The sequence below is a fragment of the Lemur catta genome, chromosome 7, assembly GCF_020740605.2.
Source record: "Lemur catta isolate mLemCat1 chromosome 7, mLemCat1.pri, whole genome shotgun sequence".
Classification (NCBI taxonomy): domain Eukaryota; kingdom Metazoa; phylum Chordata; class Mammalia; order Primates; family Lemuridae; genus Lemur; species Lemur catta.
Genome location: NC_059134.1, coordinates 27,813,310 through 27,826,565, shown reverse-complemented (window position 1 = coordinate 27,826,565; position 13,256 = coordinate 27,813,310). Strand labels below are relative to the sequence as shown.

Here is a 13,256-nt window from a genome sequence, read left to right as displayed (position 1 = left end):
GGTGCTTAGATCTGCATCATTTTCCTGCAAGTCAGCATTCTTCCTTTCTCTGATTAATAATGCTATAACATCTTCCATGCACTCCCATAGATTACTGCAGTTAGATCTATCTTTTAAAATCAGATTAGTACTGGAGAAAGCCTTTTCACTGATTATTCAGCCTATCTTTTAAAGTGCATAGTAGATCATTTGAGGTTCAACAGTTTCATATCTCATTATTACAGTAGATATAAATTTGCTATTATAGCATCTACATAGCAGATTTCGGTTCATAGGCACAGGGAATGGTACTAAATTCACAGCTGAAGCATTCTGTTATTGAAATCAACAAAATCAAGAGGTGCATACTGCCTTTTGAAATCAAGCCCAAAGGTGAGCTTTTTACTGATAAATGGTTTTACTTTCAGCTAATCATAATTCTCCCCTCCCCCAAGATTGCATTTGTAACATAGAAGCAAAATGGAACCTACTGAGGATTAAGATTCTGGGTAGAATAAGAACTGAAATTCCTTAGCACCCCTATGGGACAGGGAACTCCCAGTCATTGGTAGGGAATTAAAAATTAAATTCTGGAAGCTTAAGAAAATAAAAATCAGATAATTGTTTTAACCTCTGTTAAATCATAGAACCCTGGCTCTGCATAGGTAATATTCTAAATTTGGAATGTAATTCCCTTTTTATAGTTAACTTATAATCAAAAATCCTATCATAAATATTTCATTTACATTAAATAAGATCTCAGAAAGCTCATCAGTTTATAAGTACCACCATAATTCAACTATTTTTTACCCACTTTTTTCAAAGTGCTACATGATACCATCAAACAAGTAAATTCACTTTGATCAAGGCTGCCCCAAGCTGAGTTAGTTCCCCCTGCCCTGTATTCTCATAGCACTAATTTTCTACTAGAATAGAAATTTTTCTGTGAGAACAGAGACTATTTTTGTCTTCTTCACCATGGTTAATCATAAATAAGTCTTCATTTTTGGAATAAAGATTGAAGAAGAAACTTTTCTGTCACTGTGTGTGTGTGTGTGTGTGTGTGTGTTCCAAAACCTCTGGTATGTGTTTGAAGAAGCATAGCAAAAGAAACACATGATATGGAGTCAAACAGACTGGAAATGAGATGGAATCCTTGGCTCTGCCAGTTACTAGTTGGTGAAGTGACCCCAAGAAAAGTTCATTTTTATATGGTCGGGTTCCTTCCATCTGTAGAGAGGTATTAATAATTAATAATGCTTACCTCACTGTGTTATGAAGATTGAATAACTTGTGAGGCACTTGCACAAGGCCTGACACCTAGTAGTTACTCGATGAAAGTTTATTTTTTAATCTTTTCTGCTTTCCCTGTTTCTTTTTTTTTTTTTAACTCATGATTGAAAAATAAAATTTTAGCAGGTACAAGATAAGCTTTAGTATTAAATGGAAATGCTTTTTTTATTCCAATAGATTTAGGGGGTACAAGTGTTTTTTGTTACATGGATGAATTGTATCATGCTGAAGTCAGGGCTTTTAGTGTACCTGTCACCAGAATAGTGTACATTGTACCTGATAGGTAGATTTTTTATCCCTCACCCCCTTCCCCACTTCTGAATGTTCAATGTCAATTACAGCACTTATGACCACATATACCTCTTATTAGGAGATACTTTGACTAAAGTGGGAAATCCCACAGGATGATGAATAGATTGCTAAAGGCATGGTCATCGAGTACCCACACCCTAAGTAAAAGATGCGATTGAAATCGGCTTCCCATACTGTTAAAATGAGACTCTCATAATATTTTCCCTTAATTATATGTGCAAAAACAAAAATCAGCACTGAAGATACATTTTGAAATTTCAACCACAGAGCAAAAAAATGCGTAGACAAAGTTAATTGACCCTTTACAGGTAAATAAAAAGTAATTAAATTTATCATAATGCCTCTTTCTACAAGTGTAGATTAAGAGATGAATCACCATCATGGTGATTCTGAAAGTCTGGAAGTGGTTCTCAATCAGAACGGTATCAAAAATCAAGGGAAAGCAATCTTTTCACCTATCCATATACCCTTGGGAAACCTAGAAAAAAAGCTCTAGTATAGAAGTTAATTACTGAAGCCAAAGCACTATTAGAAGTGGTGAATAGTACAATGATTAGACCCACATTAACCCAAAACAAACCCAGTTGATTAGCTAAATGGCAACTGAAATTACCTGAGATGATGAGGATGGACGTACTTTGCATAAGCGCTATAGGTTGGGCTTGCTTCTACTCTGTGTTTGTGTTTGGGTAGATAGACAGGGGGGCTTGCTTTTCATTTCTTGAACCAGTTTATTTTTTTCTAGGAAATTGTCCATTTCATTTACATTTTCAAACTTAAAAATTCCATAGTGCTTTTTACCATTTTTTAAATCTCTGCTCTAGCACTAGTTATTACCCCTTTGCATTTCTAATCATTTGTATCTTTTTTTGCAAGTAATTATGCCAAAGTATTATCAATTTTAATAGTCTTTTCAAAAAACCAACATTTGGCTTTATTATCCTCGATCATATTTTTATTTTCTATGTTATCCATAGTTGATTTTTATTACTTGTTCCTTCAGCTTTGAGTTAGTTCTTATTTTCCTTCTAACTTCCTTCCCTTTTCACTTTGTTTCTTAATTTTCCATTTTATTTCTTTTCTAATATAAGAATTTAAAGCTGTAAATATCCCTCCAAGTTCTATTTTAGCTATATCTCATAAGCTATATAGTATTTTCAGTTATTATCCCATTTTCAGTATTTTTAAATTTCTATTCCGATTTCTAATTTGTCCCATGAATTATTCAGAAGTATGCTTTTTAATTTTTAATGTATGAGGTCTTTTTAAGTTAGCTGTTTTTTATTTCTAATTTAATTATATTAAGGTCAAAAACATAGTTCCTGTGTTCTGCTAAACCAAGTTTAAACTGAGGTATTTTTTGTCAAGGTCCTCAATATGATCCCACGCACTTATTCTACCCTTTATACTCCTAGTCCCCAAAACATACACCTTATTCCAGTTAAGCAAGGCTTATCGCCATCCTTAAGCATCTTTAAGCTCATTCATACTTCCATGTCTCCATTTGTTGGTGTTTTTTATTTAATTTTTTAATTTTATTTTTAGAGACAGGTTCTCACCCTGTCACCCAGGCTGGAATGCAGTGGGGTGATCATGGCTCACTGCAGCTTCAAACTCCTGGGCTCAAGTGATCTTCCTCCCTCATCCTCCTGAGTAGCTGGGACTACACACACATGCCACCATGTCTGGCTGACTTTTTTTTTTTTTTTTTTTTTTGTAGAGATGGTGTCTCCTTATGTTGCCTAGGCTGGTCTTGAACTCCTGGCCTCAAGTGATCCTCCCACCTTGGCCTCCTACAGTGCTGGGATTACAGGCATGAGCCACCACATCCAACCTCCATTTATTTTTAAGTGAACTCCTCTCTTCTTTTCATCACTGAGCATACTTTTTGTGTTATGACCATTAAGCTAGCCCGCAGCTTCTCTAGCTGCCTTTTCCCCTTCGATGTATTATTTTTAAACCCATAGATGATTTATTCTGAAACTTTTTAAAGGTTTTTCTGAAACTTTTACATGTCTTAAATTTTAAAACATATTAAGATTTTAGATTTAGCAGAGGATTTATGTAAACATTATTTCCCTGTATGTGCTTTTTTTCACATTTTCTGATGTTTCTACCATGCATATATATCACATTTATAGTCAAAGGAAATAATTTAAAAATTTTAAATTTCATTTAAGTTAAAATATTTTCTGCAATACTTCTTAGTCTATTTTCTTTATGTTTTTTTCCTCTCAGACCATCTACTTCTCTCTATATATAGTGATAATACTTTTGAGAACTGACTACATACCATGCACATTGTTAAGTGCTTTACTCACATTCTTACTTAATCCTGAGAACAAATCTGCTGAAAGTGCTATGATTACCCCCATTTTACAGATGAAGAAGCTGAAACACATAAGCGACTTTTTCAAGGTCACAGAGCTAAAATATAGTAGATAGGGTATGAACACAGGTCCATCTGACAGTGGTGCCAAGGTTCTTAACCACTATGCCATACTGGTTTCAAGAGTTTCTTTATTCTCTAAGTGTTGGGATGATTGCCAGGGAACTAAGCAAAGAGCTGATTTTGGAATCAATTCAATACTCTTCTAAGACATTCTTAAAATTATATTCAGTAATTTGGCTTTCATACTATGGTACTCAAGAGAATATTTCTTTTGGTGGTATAGATAGATAATCAGAGAAATGAACACTACCTCATGTTATTTTTGATGAATATTTCAGTCAGGAAATTTTAATCATAATCCAAGGAAGAAATGCAAGTTTCATATGAGAATGAGGTCTTGAGAAGAAAGGGCCTTTCTTATAAAGTCTAGTGTTTATTAAGAGCTTTTTTTAATATAACTGAAGATTAACTGAGGAAACGTTTATAATACACTGGAGAATTTGTAGACAGAGGAATTTGCACTGCATATTTAATGGCAAATAATAACTTAGACATCCCTCGTTGTTTCTCCTTTCCTGCCTCCAACTGTATTCACCAACTAACCCACAGGTCAGAGGTTGAATCATCCGAATTCCTTCATGCCTATACACAGAAGATGGACAATCCATCCTCCTCTTTTTTTCCTCACTCTTTGAAATCATTGAAAGAAAAATTTTCTCTCATAATAATGATAGTATTATGTTATTAATAGCTACCATTTATGAAATGTTCGCCATATGCCATGTGCACAAATTAAGCAATTTTTATATTGTCTCCAATTTTCCTAACCACTTCTCAAAGAGATGAGAAATCCAAGAGTCAGAGAAGTGGTTCTTTGATTTACCCAAGATCACACACCTCTAACCTGTAGGTTAGTGATTACTATACAGTTGGAGGGAGGAAAGGAGGAATCAGGGAAAATAGTTAAGATAGTTCTAGCCATTAATCCCACCAGAATTGAGATTCAAACCCAAATGTGTTTGACTCCACCAATCCATGTTGACACCCACGTTATTTGGCTCTGAAAAGCCAAAAAGAGAGATCTAAGCAATTTAAATCTTAACGTGACAATAAAATTCATTAGCCATCTATGAGACATTAAATGTATATATTATGATATCCTAATTTCCTGGAATCAATTTTATTTCACAATTTACTTTTTTAGGAATAGCATAAATATAAATAAATAAATTGTATAAATGTAAGTAAATATTTACTATTAAGATGTTATAAATTAAATTCTGACCCCTTATAGTATTATTCTGAGAATTAATTAAATGATTAAAATGTCTTATAAACATAAAATTCCACTAATGAGCCCAACCAAAGCATCTATGATTAGAAATGAGAATTCTTTTGTTCTTATAAAATTAACAAGTAAATCATTCTTCCTAATAACGTAAGTTATAAGGATTTTTTTACCACTGAATTGTATTTAGCTTTCCTGGCAGAGATTTCTTAGGATAGTCCACAATGTTTTTGTTCAGATGACAGTTTTTTACAGTAGTTTGTTATTTATTTCCAGGAAACATGTACAGGAGGCAGATATCAAATCACATTTGAAATCTTTTTTTCTAGTGCATTATGTTACATAATAAAACTGATTAGCTACTAAAATCCACTGTAATAAAAAATAATCTGAAGTCAAACGAAAAAAATGAATGAATATATTTCTTATTCTATTATTTTTGAATCTTATAATTAAATATTTGTCATTTTATATTAGAAGTATTTATAGTATAACTTGCCTATAATTTCCCAGTAGTTACATAGAAAATAATCATATAATTTTGTTCAAAGTGGATTTGGAGAACTAAACTTGCCCACTGTTTAATTTCACTTTCTAAAACATTTTTTCTTTTTGCTTAGGCTAGTAATTATGTATTAGACTATAATACAGTGATTGCATTCATATGTCATGACTCAATTCAACAAAAATTTATTGAACTTCATATGCAAAGCACTGCTAAGCTCTAAGGAGGGATAAAAAGATGAGTAAGATTCTGAAAGAGACATGATAAGAGACTAAGAGATAAAGCAGGGAAAGTAAAATCAATAAAGATATAAAGTGCTATATAATCACAGTATGAGAGCAATTAATTCCAACTGAGTACATATGTAATGTAACAGTTGGAAAAGAAACTAACATTGAATACCTACATTGAAAATATCCCAGGTCTTTATCTATAGACATTATTTTATTCAATCTATGCAATTGACAAGTATTGTGAACTTAGCTTAGTTTTCAAAAGTACCCTGAATTTTTTTCTTTCAGTAACTGTGAGACATAATGCCTAAAACTCAAGTAAAAAGTAGAATTGTGTCACAAAATAAATAAAATTAAAACTCTATAGGCTCATAAGAGGCACGATTCATACAATTTGAACAGAATGATGCAAAGCCAAGGCACCGGGTGTGCCTGGCCCAGATGCTGATTACAGCTGCCCCGCACAGGTTCCTCCTCTCATGCCTGAGGTTTCTACCTTCTTTCGCAACCAAGCCATCAGGACTGGGGAATCGCCCTGAAGAACTACTTAACAATGCAGCAGCTTTTAGGGCTTTGCACACCCTGTTTTCTCTGCCTCAAAAGCTTTCTTCCCTATCCTGCCTCCACCATTATCTGGTAACTACCGCTTTTAGGTCTAAGTGTGGATGTCACCTCCTCTAGACATCTTCTGAGTCCCCACCCTTACTCCCCTGCCCCCACCAACATACCCTACTCTGAATTAAGGGTTCCTGATCTTCAGTCCTTTAATTGTACTGTATACTAATGCCATCATAGCACATTTTAAACTATTTACTTGTCTTTTTTCTCCATAAGTCTGCAATCACCTTGAGGGCAGGAGTTATATTTTGTTCAGCCACTAGCACAGCAATGTTATCTCATAGGTGCTTATTATGGGTTGAAATATGCCCCCCCCCAAATATATTGAAGTTCTAACCCTCAGTACCTCAGGATGTGACCTGATTTGGAAATAGGGTCTTCGCAGATGAAATTAGTTAAGAAGAGGCCATACTGGAGTAGAGTGGGCCCCTAATCCAATACGACTGGAGTCCTCATAAGAAGATGGCCACAAGAAGACAGAGACACAGAGGGAGAATGCCATGCGACAAGGCAGAGATCAGAGCCAAGGATCCATACCACAGATTGCCAGCAAACCAGCAGACGCTAGAAAGAAGCAAAGAAACCCTGTAGGTTTCAGAGGGAACGTGGCCCGGCTGACACCTTGATTTCAAATTCCTAGCTTCCAGAACTGTGAGACAATAAATATTGCTGTTTTAAGCCAGTTTGTGGCACTTTGTTACAGTGGCCCTAGGAAATTGTACAGTGCTCAATACATTTGGATGTATGGATGACTTAGAATTTTTACTTGGCTATGACAAATCTGTGTCTTATTCTCACTTCTTATTTCTTCCAGCCTTGATATAAATAGAATTTCTTTCATTTTATTTGGTGATTTAAAGTTATAAATTTTATTTGTCAGATTCTCAGGTTTTTCTTTTGTTCTCAGACACACCACATCTGATTTTCTCCCTGGCTATCTCCAAAACTTAATAGAGGTTGATTCTATGAAAAAAATGTTGAACCTATATCTGCCTGTTTTTATAGGTTACATGTTGATAAATCTTCATGCTTGCACTAAATTAGTTTTTTATACTTACAAAAACTTACTTGAGAGTGTGCATGTCTCAATATCTAAGAAAGAGAAAGGAGAGATGAGAGAATATGCTTTCTTCCCATATGCAAGCAACTAAGAGCAGCCTTCTTTACTGTGGACTTAGGTGGTGGCAACATGTCTGAGCTTGCCAATGCTGTATCTTGCTACTATTTAGTGGCAAGTTAGTGTGGTGGTCAATAGCTTGGACTTTGTTGTTCAGTGGACCTGGGATCAAATCCAGTTCTGCCACTTAATAGTTTGGGTAAGTTACTTAACCTTACTAAGCTTCAGTTTCCTTGCCTGTAATGTAAAATAATAATAGTGTCAAACTTCTGAGTTGTAATAAGAAAATCATCACATAATGTCTATAAAGCTCTTAGCATAGTTCATGTGGTAAGGTCTTAATAAAAGTTACTTATTATTATATGGGCCAACAAAACCCACCTCCATTTGGATCAAAACCAAATTACTTTGTAAAGCAGAATTCTCTGGAATAAAAACTAGAATTTGGTACAAATGAAAAAGTATAAATCTATCATGAAAAAGTATGCTAAAATTTTACCAATATAAGAAGAAAATGGAAGAATTCTAACTTCCATAGGGACAAGACCCACTCACTTTTTTTCCTTTAAACAGGCTAAAACGAGAGAAGAGATTCTCCAACTCTTAAGAAAACAAAGAGAAGAAAGGATCTCGGTGAGCCCAATAGTGAGGCATTCAGATTAATCTATCTGGAGGGATGAACTGTGGCAAATTCTCAAAGGTTTTATAGATTGACCCCTTAAATGTAGATACCCATAGTCCAGAGCCTTCTATATACTGGAGGGGGGCAGGATATAGACATCAGATAACTTGGTAATCCTTGATAAACCAAAGATATCTCCAGAGTTTACAACTCTGCTGGCATAAGAAATGAGGTGTTCTTGTCAGTGGAGATTATTGTCCACATACTGTAAAACTGTAGGATATTAACATGGGCTACTTCAATACTAATAGTTGTTTATAATTCTTTATCTTGCCTAGATCATACAAAAATAAATACTAACTAAAGAAAAACAAACCTAACAAAAATAATAATAGCACTGTGTAAGCCTGTGGATATATAAAACATATACTAACTACTGGATGAACCCCAAATTCCCTAATGTGGAACATTTCTGACCCCGCAGTTCCCAGATTTTAGAAACTAGTATTCATAAACTCTGTGATGATTTTATATCAGATTATTTTCAAGTGAGTAAATTTCAGTAAGTGCAAGATGTAAAATCTTACCTTTTTGATTTTTGTTTTATTTTTTTCAGAAAGAACTAATTTCTCTTCCTTACAAACCAAAGGCCAAAGAACCCAAAGCAAAGTAAGTTTACTTCTGTCAAAAATATTCTCATCTTTTTACATACTGTGTAAGAAACCACTTCTTTTTTCTTACTTTGCCCCTTTCCCTCAAATCTTCTAAAAACCTACCCCACTGTATTAGGAATTTTTTGCCTTGAATAATATCTTTTCCTCGTAGATATTAAAGCTTGTGTACCCACTTACCTGTCTGTGTAATATGCAAACATAAGTCAGTGCAAACTGGAGAGCACGTCAGTCTCGAAGCCTTGCACACATTCTCTGTCCCTCCCTTTCATCCTGGGCCATTGTAGTCACCTGCCATCATGCCCTCCTGGCTCCCCCCTTCCCTACCCACATCTGCCCCCCACTTCTTTAGTGAAACAGCAGGTCTTCTAGCTCTCCAGCTCTGAGCCCTCCAGTGGCATATCTAAGGTTGCTAAAGCCAAGCTCATGTAGTAAACTCTGTGATGAGTTAATACCCTTATCCCTGGAATAATGTTAGAACAGGACTAGGAAAATTATCTAGAAGAGTTTAATGGAAGCCAGCTAGCACCAGTTTATCACTAATGCACCCCTGATAAGGAATGTCGCCATTTTTGTATTATGACCAAAAACCAATGTGGCTAATTCAACATTAATTTGACAAACATTTGTTTCATATTATATTCAGGGAAGAATAGTTAGAAAGTAATAGAATTTTTATTCTTTCATTGGTATTGAGGCTGACTTTCTTTAATATTATCAATGTTATATGCTTAAAGAAGAATGAATATGTTTACACAAACTTTAAAAATTTCTGAAAAAAATGAAAAGATCATTTAATCACCTGGTTGTATTGTCTACACAATGTTCAGCAACTGTCCTATAGTAAAACACAATACTCTTAGTTTTACATAAGAGTAAAACATTATTTCACAGCTTGAACAGATAATTCTCTTAATAATTTAAATGCTTAGTTACTTAATTCCTTTTATATGTTAATATTAACTCTCTCCTCCATCCTGAAGCCTTGAATTCCATTCCATTTCACTGTGACATCTTCTTCCTCTGAGCTTCTTATAGTTACCATCCTCTTGTCAATTACTCATGCACTACTCTGTGCCCATATTTTATAATTATGTAACTCTTACAAGTTTTTTAACTTTTCACATACTTTTTGTCTTGTCTATAGCCATATTATTAACTCCATGAGAAACTGGATCACCCAAAGTGCCAGCACACTGCCTAAATGTTGGAATTCACAAAATACTTGTAACAAAAATTTTAGTTCAAAAATATCATGTAATTCAGTATTAGCTAATTTAAAAAGTGATGTTTTATACTATACATTAATTTATAAACATTTAAAAAATGTTGTATTTTAGACATAATTGTAAAATACTTTAATTTTGCCCTTCTTTTTCTCCCTTCATCATTTTCTCTCTCCCCAAAACTACATATACAGATGCACCCTTACCAACCTTCCTTCAACAGATCTTAGGATAATCTGGGTCCCCTTCTATCAGAAAGAAAGAACTGGAAAGTGTATTCCTAGTAAAGTTTTAGTAGCTATATATTTATTATCCACCCCAGGAATATATTCACTTTAAAAGAAGGCTGAATAAATGAAACAATGGGTAATCCAAAGAAATCAATTACCAATGAGTGAGCAAAATATATTTAAGGTAGGAAGACTCTCATGCCCTGTAAATCATACTTCACAGTATAATAATCACTTCTCCCATATATAAGTTTATATTTGGTTATAAAACCTAATGCATATTCAGAATCCACAACAGTGAATTTTTATTGCAGAAATTTTCAAAAGTTGTTTTCATGCTACGTCACGTTCACAACTGCTAAGTTCTGTGTATTGAAACTGATTGATATTACTACCAACAGGAAAGTGATATCAGAGTCAGATAAAGAGGACCAAGAAGAAGTCAAAGCCTTGAACTAATTTGCTTGACACATGGTAGAGGACGGCTTACTTATATCTTCATTTGTGAAACAACCTACTCGTACATCAGGACCATGAGATCACTGAAACATTAAAATAGACAAAGAAATAAAAGTTAAATATGCATACTTCCAGGAATTTTACCAGTTATTGAATACTTGTGTCTATTTTACTTGTTGGATACCACTATGTTTGATACCACACTATAATCATCTCTTTCATTTCACATGTTCTCTAAGTCCTATTTATCTTTTTTTATTTGAAGAGTGTTTCTAGAATTTCTATATTAGATCTATAGTATGAATATCAGATAAATAAGAAACAGGGGATTTATGTACCCCAACTTGCAGATCACCAGTAAAAATAATTAATGAGGAAATAGAGATGAAAAAGCAGTCCTGAAAACTTAAAGTCTTCTTGTTTTTAAAAAAAAAATCCCTGGGCAGGCGTGGTGTCTCACGCCTGTAATTCTAGCACTCTGAGAGCCTGAGGCGGGAGGATTGTTTGAGCTTGAGTTCAAGACCAGCCTGAGCAAGAGCGAGACCCCGTCTCTACTAAAAATAGAAAGAAAATTAGCCAGACAACTAAAAATATATAGAAAAAATTAGCAGGGCACGGTGGCATATGCCTGTAGTCCCAGCTACTCAGGAGGCTGAGGCAGGAGGATGGCTTGAGCCCAGGAGTTTGAGGTTGCTGTGAGCTAGGCTGACGCCATGGCACTCTAGCCCAGGCAACAGAGTGAGACTCTGTCTCAAAAAAAAAAAAAAAAAAATCCCTTTTTGCAAAATTTGGTTTATTCTGTTCCTAGAACAAGCCTGAAGTCAGAAATGAATTGCTTCTAGTTCTGTGAATAACTAGCTTCACATGCCTATGTTTTACACACACGTACATAATACCAGTGCCAACCTCCCTCACTTTTAAGAGTTATTCACTTTGGTACATATTGGAAAAGAGAAGTTTAAGGATTTGTCCCTTCTGTATTGTCCAAATGGCAGTCCTCCCCAAGGTCATATGCTTTTCCCCAGTGCCTACAGTTCTAATTAGGATCACTATTCACTTCACTATTGCCCCCCACCTGCAACTCCTGGCATAGCCTCCACAAGAGGTAGCTCCCATCCACAGTGCCAATAGAGGAGTGGAGGACCCGTTGGTCAGAACTTAATCACAGGGACATACCAAACTACAAGGGAGGCTGGAAATAGTCTTTAGATTGTGGAGATGGGGGTGGGGGGTGAAAATCTACCTAGCTAAAATGAAGGGACTCTATCACTAAAAGAAATGGAGGATGGATATTAGGGGACAACTGCAAGTTTCTGGCACAACACTGTTTGGAGAAAAATGTTTGGAACAAAAGGAAAAGGTAGTCAGGCCTAGAAAAGGCAAATTCAAAAAGTTATAAATTGGCAGTCCCATCCCAGCACCATCAAGAATTAAAGGTACCCTGTCAGCTGATGTATTTGTCCGTCAGACAGATAGATCTCTGTCGTGAAGAGGAACACAGCAGGCTATCAAAGCCTAAACTTTTAAATCATGTAACTAATTCCCTTTATCCTGATTCCATGCTCACCGAGAAATCTTTTTTCGCCCAGAGGGGAGAATATGTGCTCGACAGGTCAGTGCAAACATTAGGTTACCTGATGGTTATATTTCTCAATGTGTATATTAGTCTGCTAGTTAGATTGAGCTTGAGCTTGTCAAACTAAGAATTGGATCCTGGACCCAGGTAATTTTACCAAGAAAAATTCCATTTTGTGAGCTTTGTTGGCAACCAGCCTTCCCCTGGTGACACCTCCCTGCATTGACAGGTGTAATGGTTAGCTACTGCTGCAACAATGCTGCATAACAAAGGGGTCTAAAACAACATTTACGGTTGCTCACACATCTGCAGGTCAGCTGGGCATTTGACTGAACTTGGCTCATCCACACAGCTCTGCTTCAGGCTACAGCACCTAGGGCAGCTCTGCTTCTCCCTACAAGTCTGTCAATTGCCTGAAGCAGCTCTGCTACATGTATCATCCTCTTGGAAATACACATGGACCAGTGGGATAGCTGAAACTTAGAGACAAAGGGACTCACCAAAGGCCACACAGACATTAAATGAAGAAAAGCAGGATTTGAAACAGAACATCAGATGCTAATTCAAGGGCTTCTTTTCACCACAACAGTTCTCTCTTTGATTGTTTTGATAACCAAGAATTTCTAAAAAGAATGTGTGTTGGATGTGAGATAGTCTAATTGGGACATAGTGAAGGGCTGTAAATGAACTTGCCATAAAGATCAGTCCTCATCCTGCTGCTCTACAATAGCAGAA

General features: G+C 35.5%; 1 protein-coding gene across 3 annotated transcripts in view; it reads left to right on the top strand.

Annotated features, from left to right (window-relative positions):
* HOATZ (HOATZ cilia and flagella associated protein) overlaps positions 1–11,109 on the top strand; it is a 28,330-nt gene extending 17,221 nt beyond the window's left edge. For 2 of the 3 annotated variants that reach the window (XM_045556630.1, XM_045556628.1), the window contains 3 exons: positions 8,311–8,382; positions 8,976–9,028; positions 10,888–11,109. In XM_045556630.1, coding sequence (XP_045412586.1) covers positions 8,311–8,382; positions 8,976–9,028; positions 10,888–10,945 — 183 coding nt within the window. In that variant the 3' untranslated portion in view covers positions 10,946–11,109. The remainder of the gene's footprint in view (positions 1–8,310; positions 8,383–8,975; positions 9,029–10,887) is intronic. The other variant, XM_045556629.1, reaches the window with a different exon arrangement.
* The last annotated feature ends 2,147 nt before the right edge of the window (positions 11,110–13,256 follow it).